Below are 12,574 nucleotides of genomic sequence, written 5' to 3' on the forward strand. Positions count from 1 at the left end.
TATATCTATTAAATTAGTTTATAAAAACTGCAATGTTGTAAAAGGTGATTTTCAAAAGTTGAAAAGTTGCAAAATTTTGGTAAAAAATTGTTTTCACCTATAGCACTCATAACAATTGATTTTTAAGGGTTGAAAATTTATGAAATTGTATTTTAAAGTATAAAAAAATCACTATTTAACTAATCCAAACCAAATTTCACTCATCTTAAGATTTGTAATGTTATTTTACAATTTTTGAAAATTAGGGGTAGTTTTCAACCCTAAGAACAATCAGGGTTCATCGGCATGACATAAACTATAAAGCAGAGGGTGAGTTGAGCTTAAATCCAAATTTTTATCCAAATCGATCCAAGGCGAAATCATTTTTTTAGAATTAGTAATTTTTTTACATTAATCTCTAACAAAGGTTGCTTTTTAAGGGTTGAAATATGATGGAACTCTATTCAAAAGTATAAAACAATCATTATTTAACTAATTCAAACCAAATCTTGCCCATATTCAGGTTTAATATGTTATTTTATAATTTTTGACAATTAGGGGTAGTTTTCACCCCTAAAACTCTTCAGCGCACTTCGGTTCGATATAGATTTTGATCCTTGGGATATCACCTACCTTCTGTTAAAATTTCAACTCAATCCATGCAGGACGAAAAAATTGCGAGGTTTTAACTTTTTTCGAGCTTCATTTCCTGAACTATGTAGATAGTAATTGATTGGATCCACCGTCGCATGGTGATGGACAAAATCAGTAATGTACATTATTAATAAGTATTTAAAATATCTGGTAAATCATCCTTATTACTTAGGTATACTTTTTACATTTAAATGACAACATAAAATGGTACATACTTATTGGGAATAACAATTTCAATTTTATCATCAATTAATGTGTCTGCTGTACTTAGGAGATTTATTAAAGGTACGTTTTCTGAAAAAAAATATTCGCTTACCTCTATAATACCTTTTGGTCATATTAGTGGTTTAAAAAGAAGGTTCTAAAGTTCTACAACAGTCGTAATTCTAATGGAGTTAGGACCATTTACCTTATTCGCCTTTAAAGTACAAAAGAACTTATGTAGGGACTGTGTTTGTCAGTAGTTTTCGAATTTTTCAGTACTATAAGATTGCTTATACTTTGTGACATAAATCCAAACATTGTCTTTGGATAATGCTTCTCACTCTCGCTGTTATTGTCGAAAACTTTTATACCTGACCAAGTTTCATTGATATTGCTTGAATGCAATTTTTTGTTGTATGTTATATGTATAATAAATAATATTTCCCGTTTAATTTAATTAAAGATTGTTTAATAGTTAACACGTCTATTAGGACTGATTAAAAAGTTAAATAAAGAGAAATAAAGCATACAATATTTTAACGAACATAATAGATACATGTATATCAAAAATTAAAATAACTATCATACATGTTTATGACAATTTTTGAAGTGAATCACTTGAATAGGTATTTAGAGTTATTTGAATTGCTTGCATGTAGTGGAACAATTGTTTATTTATAATTTGATGCACTAATACGACGATAACGCAACTACAAAATGATAAAACAAAATTACCTTTAAAAAAAATAACTATGATATATAATTATATATTAACAAAAAAAAACAATAAACTTGTCTAATTGAGAACAAAAAAATTTTATTTTTTATGTAGATGTGAATTAGTGAATAATTCAGTATATAATAATATTTATTAAAATCCACAGTTTATATATCTACAGTCTATAATTTATTAAACACAAAACTAAAATTAACAACCAAAGTGATAACAAATAAAATGAACGAAATTATGACACTAGCAGAAGAACAACAGGTTTTAGGTCGGGAAGATCATGCACCGACGCTATATTTATTATGAGGCAAGTGCAAGACAAATCATTAGAATACAACAAACCGGCATATCTATGTTTCCTGGACCTTAAGAAGGCATTTGACCGGTTCAATTTAAATACATTATCCACTTATTGTACGCAAGAGAGCTACCTCTAGGAATAATCAAAACAATTGAAAATATCTACCAAAACAACACAATAAAAGTAAAAGTAGACGAAGAACTAACCGACCCTATTAAAGCTGGCAATGGGATAAGACAGGGAGATTCCCTGAGTCCTCTATTGTTCAACCTGATTATGGATGAAATAATAAAAAAAAGTAAGAACTAAAAAAGGATACCAAATGGGAGAAAAACAACTTAATCTGCTATGCAGACGACGCAATGTGAAGATGATTTACAACCTATGCTGCACCAATTTAATATAACCGCCAGAAAATTTAACATGTTAATTTCCACAAAAAAGACAAAATGCATGGTTACAACAGCAAATTTACTAAGATGTAAATTGGAGTTAAAAGGTCAGATAATAGAACAAGTGATGGAGTTTAAATATCTAGGCATCACATTATCTAGCTACGGAAAGCTCGAAACTGAAGTGGAAGATCAAGTGAATAGAGCAGAGCCGCAGGCTGCCTAAATGAAACAATATGGAGAAATAAAAATATCGGGAAAGAAATGAAAGGCAGAATTTACAAAACAGTCATCAGACCAATAATGACATACGCGGCAGAAACAAGACCTGACACAGAGAAGACAAAAAGGATGTTAGAAACAGCAGAGATGAAAACACTTAGAAAAATTGATGGTAAGACACTATGGGACAACGCTAGAAGTACAGATATACGACGTAGATTGAAGGTGAAGAACATCAAGAACTGGGTAAGAAATAGAAGAGTAGAATGGAACGATTATATAAGCCAAATGACAACAAATAGAGTAGTAAAGACGGCAAGAGACGGTTCCCCAATAGGAAGACGATCAGTAGGAAGACCACGAAAACGATGAAACGACAACTTACTGGAGGCACATTGAAAAACATACGAGTTAACCCTAGAGTCCAGCACAGATCAGAGGTAAGTCGACAAAATCTCACCAGCTCCGGGGGGTGCCCCCGGAGCTGGTGATGTTAGATGCCCCCCCTTTTAGTTTTTATTAATTAGCGAAGTTAGCGGTCTATTGCATTTACCTTTGTAAATTCCATGAGGATTGTTTTTGTTACTGATGTCCTTCCAGTGTTTTCTGTGGCCAAACAATGTTTTTTAACAACTTTTTATTAAACTGATGATAGAATGATTCAATTCCGAAAAGATCTTCTTTAAAATAAAAGTTTTAAGCTTTTAATAAGCATTTTTTATACCTTGATACACACGAACACCACATGCTTTGATACTAAATATAATGATAATAAAAAAAAAATAATATTACAATGCCACGTTTAATTTTATAAAACTATTTATTGATTTATATAGCTACTTTTTCTCTTTTAAATGCATAGAATTTATCTAACGAAAAGCGACAATCAAATTACAAAACAAAATTTTCCCCAGACATAAAAACTTTATAATTTTCTTTATGGTAAATTTGACTTATTTCTAACCCTGATTCTGCTTCCTACAAAGCTGAACCAATAAAAAACAGGACATAATCTTGTCTTTTATTTTATCTCTCGGTCGAAAAAATACGGTTCTTAAAAAATGTTTTTGTTTTAAGAAAAAAAATGCTTACTGCTATTTACTCCAGATTAATACAATTTCTTCTGGCTGAATGACGAAAGTCTATGCCACAAAAAAAAATACAATTTCTTTACTTACAGCTGATGTCGTATCTGCATAACACTTTTTGTAAGCCAAATGTTTATCACTGCCTTCACTACACTTAAATTGTTCTTTACTAAAATTTTCTATCCACTACGTCACCACTGCTGGAACCTCTTTTCTGTTCAACAGCCAAGCAACCATTTAACTTTTTCTTATTTCTTAGTCTGTCGTATTTCCAATTCTCCCCCAAAATCCCACTTTCATTTTAAACCGTTTATATTAATTCAAAGAAATCTTCAAATATTTCTATTTCTAGTTTGTAAAATCCACCATACCATTAGTGAACAAAATTTTCCCAAAATTTCTAATCCTGTTCTACAAAACGAGCTCTTATCTTTCATTGTTCAAAAAACCTTTTGTTTTCTTCCAAACAAATCTTTCCTAAGAACTGGTTTATGCCTGCATACGACATTCGAACCTTTCTCTTAGTTAAATAAAGTATTAATATTCATGAGGACAATTTGCTGTGAAAATTTTACAAAATTTAATATTTTGTTTAAACTATTAATACTAAAATTATCCACATACTTCGCCACACCAAAGAACATCACATTATTGTCTATTTTTCAGAAAAAAACGCACATATCATATTCTAAAATGTAATTGTCACAGCATGAACCAACATATTGTATCTAGACCTCTTCTTCTCTCTGACAATATATTTTATGTTAATAAACAAAAAAGTTATTGAAAAATGAACAACATAATCGCTGTTTTTGAATATTGTTAATAACTTTTTTATTAAAATTTGCTGAACTTGAGGATTTTATCTTGTTTGAATTATGTGCAAAAGATGGGCCAGATCTGTTGAATAGTTGTTGCGAAATTTAATTTGTTTATAAGATTTTTTGAAAAATGAGCTAATTTCTAAGGCCGGTACAGATAATTTGACTGAATGTATCTCAATAATCCGAGGTTTATTTTCTTTGTTAAGACCATATAGAATTTATTAATAACCTATGGAAAAAAAAATTTAAAAATTATATTTATGTACAAACAATGATTTAATAATAAATATAACTTTATAAGCTTCTAAACTTTTACAATAACTAGAACGTAGAATTAAGTTCAAAGTAAAAATATTCGGAAATCTGGTAAAAAAACACAACTTTTGAAAAAAAAAAAGTTCCTACGACCTTTAGAAGCCAAGATAGTCCTTTTTTTAATCAGTGTTACGTTAATAAACAACATTAAGGGCTGAAATTAAATCTTTTATGAGAAAAGTAAAACTTTTAGCAAACAAAATTATTGAAATTTTTTTAACCAGGAGTGTTGTAAAGAAAGAGTACTTTTCTTTCCGACTGGGTTTCCACCAAGATCTTTCTTCTTTAATTTTTGTTTAAAATCAACTTAAATCTGTCAGTCCAATATACAATCTCAGTGTTCACTGTCCAATAATTTGGCCCACACTGTATTTTTGAAATGAAAAGTTGTTTGATCAAAAACCTTGACCCTGATTTAAAAAGTGTAATTCTTAACTTGTCCTCAATCTTTTTATGTAAAGTTAAAAAAAGGTGAATCCATTTTTTATCTATTTAAATAATTTATAGGAAAAAAACTAATTTTTTTATAAAAGAGATTTTAGGTTTTTTTATTTAATTAATGGCTTTAGATAACTTGATCCATTTAGCCACGATAATGTATTTGACTACTTGAATTTGCCAATGATGTATTAACCTATTGCAGTTGTTAACAACATAGTACTTGGCCTAGAGGTAAATTAAAAATATGATGTAAACATCAGTATCACAAGAATCAGTAGGTTGACAAGAAACCATATTTTCATTCGTTACATTTAATGCCCTAACCAACTTAAAGTGAATATTTAGAACCAACAAGGGATTACATAATATAGGGATACTTTTCATGCTAAGGTGTCTTTCATTGCGACTTTATTACAACACAAGCCAGGCAATTGCTAGGAGGTAAATATATAAATAAGGATAGGCAGAGGGAACAAAGCTAGATTTATATATTACATATTCCATCCTAAATTTTTCTTTTACTCCTTTTTAAATATCCCCAAAAAATTTGGTTAAGCCTAATATTAAGACGAGAGATATATAAAATAGAAGATTGACACTGAGGAGGAAGTATTTGTTCTTTTATCAGATTTTCCAATAGATACTTAATAGCAGCATCATTATATATGCACCCGACCATCCAATGATTGATATCGTCAGTGTTGCCATTACAATCACAAAGTTCTGTTTCACTGAAATTAAATCTATGAAGATAGGCTTTCACAGTAGCATGATTAACAAGGCATTTAGCAGTAGGTAAAACAGGGTGAATTTTTGTATAAAGATTGTTACTTCTGTTACAGAAAGCATTCCATTTAATTTCCCCGTTTTTTTTTTTAATTCTTGTTTACTCAGCGAGACTAAATCACTTTTATTGAGCCAACTAATTTCTAAACCTTTTAAAGCCGCTTCTCTAGCAAAATAATCTGCTTTGGTGTTACCCGAGATACCAGCATCTCCTTTTACATAAATGAAAGAGACTGCATTATTTCTTTTAAGTAGCCTTAGTATTTTATATTAAAACACGAATTACGAAATATAAATACTAATACCCAACGAAAGATATACAGGCAAACTCGGATCGAAACAAAAAGGATTTCAATGTAAAGACAGCAATCACGGAAAACTTTATTAGCCAAGTTAAAAACAAGTTACATGGATTATTAGTTTTTAGGAGTTTTTATTACTGGATAATGATAACACTTATGATTATCCGATAAGATGCTCTGTTAAATTTTGTCTTCTATCTCTATTGATATGGTTATGAAAAAATGTGAAAGAAACCTTATCCAACGTGTCTTTAATAATCTTATTCTAACATTGAATTTAGATCATGAAAGAATTGTTCTGAAGCTATTTTCTTGTAGCATTTTCTTCTTCTTCTTCTTTTGGTGCCTATCCTCTGTGGATGTTGGCAATCACGTTGGTCCATACAACTTTGTTGACAGCTGCTCTAAATAGATGTATGGTTGTCATTCCTGCCCACTGTCTGAAGTTCTTCAACCACGATGTCCTTCTGCGCCTTTGAGATCTTTTGCTTTTGTAGCATTTTACAATTATTTATTATCTTTAATAGGAATTGATCACAATTTCAGTTTAAAATAAGTTTATTTTGACGTTTCGACTCCCACTTCGGAAGCCGTTCTCACAATACAAATTAAACAAATGATTTTCGAACTGGAAATCGAAACGTCAAAATAAACGTATTTTAAATTGGAATTATGAATAATTTTTATTAAAGATAATAAATTAGATGTTCCGAAAGATTTCCGCGGTTAGTACAATTCAACTTAGAGCTCAGATTAAAACTATTACAGGAATTAATGTTAAATTCAACAGTCTTCGGGATTGAACTGCGTCGATTATCATTGCGCCGAGCTTTTGACATCCTCGTCGATGTCTTCTTCGGTGCTTCCAAGGTCTCAGTCTTCCAAGCCCCAGACAATACTACACTGATCACTAATCAATGCATTACTGGTGCTGGGAATAGAGGGCGGGTCATTTATACCCTCGATGATGATGGCTTGGGTGGAGGTTGGCGTGGAGCCCAGCGTGGAGATAGGCGCGGGGGTTGGCGCGACCATTTCTGACAGTAGATTGACGGATGGAGCGGACCATATTTTCTTTATGAGAAGTTGCCAAGTCTAAGGTAACCGTATGCCGTCATCTCTTTTAATGAGACAATTTGGCCATTTTTTCAATTTTTATGGCTTCTCGGATAATTCTTGGTTTATAGAAGCGGATGGGGGCTATGGTTCTCGAGTTTTCAAAATTAATTTTGTGACCTGTATGAAGATGGTGTTGACCTATAGCTGAAATTGCGTAGGAATTTCAAACAGAAATGTAATGTTCATAAATCCTATTTTGGATTCTACGATTTGTTTGTCCTATATAAGATCGTGGGCAGTCTGCACAAGGAATTTCATAAACTCCATGTTGCTCATTTGGAATGTTGTTTTTGATTGATCAGACAAGAGATGAAAGTTTTTGTTGGGGGTAAATATTGTCTTTATTTCTCTTGATTTTAGAATTTTGTCGATTTTGTCAGTGAGACCTTTGATATAAGGAAGAAAAGCTTCCGTACGATGAGGATCCGAGTCTTTGGGTTGAGATTAAGTGGCAGATTGATGTCTGTGGATGCTCCTATTGATGTGATTTTCGCGGTAACCGTTTTGGATAAAGGGTTTGTTTTAAACAAGAGAGCTCAGCGGGTCTACTTGCATCTTCGCAAAGACGTATTGATCTGACTACAAGCGTATTAATAACTGAATTAATTTGTGAAGGGGGATGATGAGAAAGTAACGATTGGTATGGGGGGGTTTCAATAAATAGAGTGCTCAAACCCATATGTTGGCTACGACATGTTGACGATACATTCGTCATTTGGCCCCATGGCAGGGATGCTTTTGTGTCTTTTTAAACCCATCTGAATGGTATATATCCTAGAATCCAGTTCACGATGGAGGTGAAAACTGATTTATTCCTACCGTGTCTCGACGTTGTCATAAAGAAAAACCAATCCCAAGGTTTATATCACTTAGGTACCTCAAGAAATAAAAAATGATATGCATGGACACTTGTTGTCAATACCTGCAGTAGAGAGTCATTACACAAGAGCGAATATTCAGAAAAAGTATATCGATGAAGGCAAGACAGTGATTGATCTGTACCGTGATTATGTTCAGTGGTATAACGATAGTGGTAAGGATCATGGAAAGTTGTCTATGTACAGGCATATCTTCAATTATAGATTTAACATGCCATTTATTTATAGATTATATATATATATATATATATATATATATATATATATATATATATATATATATATCCTTCAATTATGGATTTAACATGTAAAATGCCCTTCAAAATGATTATGAATCTCATATTCTAGAAAAGAACTTGAGCAGAGAAGAAAAAAATGCGGACAAAAGCAATATTAGCAACTCATTTCACGGGGCTTGTTTCGATTTACAAGCAGCTCTACCACTTCTTAAAGGTGACGTTTCAGCTTTTTATTATAAGTCTCATTTAAATTGCTACAATTTTACAGTTTGTAGCCTTTAACATAAAGGAATTAATCCTGTAGAGTGCTATATTTGGCATGAAAGGGAAGTGAATCGTGGATCCATTAAAATAGGTTCTTGCCAACTTAAATATTTAAGAAAAGCGGCTAATCGAGCTGACTCTAAAAACTTGGAAGTATTCTTCTTTTCGGATAACTGTGGAGGACAAGGCAAAGATAAATTTGTTGTATCCACTTTTTTGTATGTAGTTACTTATTTCAAAATAAAAAGTATTATCCATAAATTTTTTGAAGTGGACATGGTCATAAATAAAGTGACAGTAGTCACTCGATAATCGAAAAAACATTACAAAAGCTTTGAAATCGGGCCCCATTTTCCTACCTGCTCAATATGCAGCAATAATGAGTACTGCAAGTAAAAGAAGAAGTGCATTTAAAATCAATAAATTGGCTCATAATGACATCCGATTGTACTAGTCAGTCATTTAATGTAAATTTTAACGATATAGTTATGATCAAAGTCGACAAAAATTACCCAGACCGTTATTTTTATAAAACCTTTTATACTAGCACAGAATTTAAAGAAGTTATAATTAGAATTAATAAAACAAGGAGCAGAATAACTCAACTACAAAATTATGATCTATTCCCAGCATATTTGGATACTGTTAAAATTAGTAAGAAAAAGTATGATGACCTACAAACCCCCATGCAAAATAAATCTATACCACCTATACATGCTCCCTTCTTCAATGCATTGAATTATAAAGTCACAGAATAATGTTCCATTGGAAAAACTCTGTCTTGATCTGATTTATTTCGACTTTATGAGATATTTTTAATAATATTGAGTTTTGAATGTTTATATCTATATATTATAATAATGGATTGATTACGGCTGTCGCCGCTTCTCTGCCCCCAATTTCCATCTTTTTCTGTTATATGCAGTTGCCTCTTCTAAGTCCCTTGCCGCCATTGCTTCATCAATATCGTTGCGCCAACTTCTCCGTGGTCGTCTTCTCTTTCTTCTTTCAAGAGGAATCCATTCGAGTACTATTCTAGGCCATCTGTACTCTGGCATTCTTTTAACATGTTCGAACCAGATTAATTGTTCTCTTTCTATGTCATCATTGATATTTCGCTCCATTTTCATTTTTGTTCTTATTTGTTCGTTTCTAACTCTCTCTAGTTTCGATCTACCGCAGCTTTGTCTCAGATAATCCATTTCTGTCGTCATAAGTTTGTTTCTATTAGCTTTGGTGACGTCCCATACTTCCGAACCGTAAAGTGTAATACTTTAGACTATACTACCGTAAATGTGTTTTTTGGTTTCTCGTCGAATTGTTTTTTTTTTGCCAGAAAAGAGAGTTTAAGGTACGGGTCACTGCTCTGCCTTTCTTTATTCTTTCCCTGATTTCATCTACGCTATTTCCCTTCTTGTTGAAAATGACCCCCAAATATTTGCAGGATTGCACGCCTTTGATTTTGTCGTCTTCCAAGACTAGGTCACATATTTCATCTGTTCCCACTGAGAGATATTCACATTTTGTCATAATATTCATGTTTAGATCTGCCACCTCATATTCTTCTTGCAGTTTTCTTATCATATATCTAAGACCGTAGCTCTCTTCGGCAATTACTACCTGGTCATCCGCAAAGAAAAGTGTTGATATCTAACAATTTTTAAATAAAAATTAGATCAAATATTTTGGTTTTATTTATAACGTTCGACATAACTTGCATTACTTTTATGTAACCAAATTTATATTAGCATGTTTTTAATAAATATGACCAAGTTAATAAAATAATTCGTCCCTAGTACCTCACAAAAAAAAGTTCCACGTACTTTAGGGCATTAACGATGTAACGTAAAAAAAATTGTAAAAATACAACCGTCAGCAGCTAAACTACTGAATTATGTGAACTGAGTGCCTACAAAGATGAATAAAGTCCGAAAATATATCAATAGTCAGCTACAGAGCAATCAAAAACGATTGAATTCAGCTCAAAATTTTAAACGCAGTTTATTACAAACTACTATTTTTAAATTACGTCACTAATGTTTTCAGCAAGCGATATATATATATATATATATATATATATATATATATATATATATATATATATATATACAAATATAAAAGAAAACTCAGATCACTACCAAAAGACAACTGATGAAAAATTACATGACCAAATCGACAGAGTGCCAAAGAAATCGGAGGCCCCCAACAACAAAATGAACATAGTAAACTCTTTAATAAAACTAAAATGATCCCAAACAAAGAACGGAAATGAAAGTAAGTAGCAACATACAAAGAATACAATACACAGAACTTTGTAAGACAATAAGGAAGACATAAGAAAATACAATGAAAGACTGGTGGAAAATGCAATCGAAAACAGGAAAAACTATAAGAAACCAAGAAAAGCATTAATCATTGGGAAGAAACATATCGTTGCTCTAACAAACGAAAACACCAGAATTACAGACACAAATGAAATAATACAACTCGTGACTAAATTCTACAGCGAACTATACAAAGCCCCTGACACACTTGAAGAAATAATCAGTAACCAAGAAAATGTACCAGAAGTCCTTCAGGAAGAAGTAGAATCGACAATTACAAAAATGAAAAGCGGTAAAGCAGCTGAAATACATGGTATAACAGTGGAACTGCTTAAATACGCTGGCAATAAAACCTAGAAAATATTAGCAGGAATATTTACGAACTGCCTAAGATCGAGATGCATATGAGAGCACTGGAATACAGCAAACATAATTCTCATTCATAAGAAAGGTAGCAAAGAGGATATCAAAAACTACAGACCTATAAATATACTACCAATCATATACAGGATATTCAGAAAGATCATCAACCACAGATTAAAAAACGAATTAGATGCTGCACAGACGAGAGAGCAAGCTGGCTTCAGAATTATGTTCAGTACTAAGGATAATATTCATACATTTCGAGAACTAATTAGTAGAGCTAAAGAATATGAAATACCGCTAGCATAAACCGTCATAGATTTTGAAAAGCTTTCGATTTTATATATCCCAAGGCAGTAATAGAAGCTTCGACCAACCAAGGCATTGACAAATCATACATACAAACTTTAGCAAATATATACACACAAGCAAAAGCTAAGATAGAAATTTATGAAAACACTCCAGAATTTCCCACTACCAGAGGCGTCCGACAAGTAGACGCAATATCACCAAAGCATGAACTCGACAAAAACAAAAACCATGTACAACGAGCTAGTGGATGTCCAACATATAATTATTATTGCACTTGAGACAGTAGACGAGTATGTATACCTTGGACAATTAATACATAAATCTGGCTCCTTCTCCCAGAAATCAACAGAAGAATGAAACTGGCTTTGGCATCTTTTGGTAGAAATGCAGTTATATTCAAATCGAAGATGTCAATCCACCTGAAGAAAAAAGCATTCGATCAGTGTATACTACCAATCATGACATACGGCTGCGAAACTTGGACACTAAAGAAAGAGATAATATCGTAACTCAAAGTCACTCAAAGGTCAATGGAGCTAGGTATAACAAAGAAAGATCGAAAAAGAATAGAATGGATCAGACAAAAAACTAGAATTAGACTGTGGTATCCAAGAGGCGTCAAGAGATCAAGAAGACGTCCAAATTTAAGATTGGACTATGACATAAGGAAACAAGCCGGTACAACATGGCACAGAAAAGCGAATTTTAGACACATATTATTTAAATTCTTTATTGAGAAGAGTAAATTATTTAATTATTTTATTGAATCTTTTTTCGCTGATATACTTATTGTTACAAAAGTAAAATAACTAAAATCGAACATGTCGCGTATAGATT

General features: G+C 32.1%; 1 protein-coding gene across 2 annotated transcripts in view; it reads right to left on the bottom strand.

Moving 5' to 3' along the window:
- LOC140436522 (sialin-like) overlaps positions 1-12,574 on the bottom strand; it is a 60,035-nt gene that overhangs the window by 46,500 nt on the left and 961 nt on the right. Inside the window, exon 1 of one of the 2 annotated variants that reach the window (XM_072525409.1) lies at positions 3,661-3,818. The exons of the other annotated variant lie outside the window; for it this stretch is intronic. Coding sequence (XP_072381510.1) covers positions 3,661-3,680 — 20 coding nt within the window. The 5' untranslated portion in view covers positions 3,681-3,818. Of the gene's footprint in view, positions 1-3,660; positions 3,819-12,574 lie in introns of those variants that run through there. 2 annotated transcript variants of the gene reach the window in all.

The sequence above is a fragment of the Diabrotica undecimpunctata genome, chromosome 3 (genome assembly GCF_040954645.1).
Source record: "Diabrotica undecimpunctata isolate CICGRU chromosome 3, icDiaUnde3, whole genome shotgun sequence".
Taxonomy (NCBI): Eukaryota; Metazoa; Arthropoda; class Insecta; order Coleoptera; family Chrysomelidae; genus Diabrotica; species Diabrotica undecimpunctata.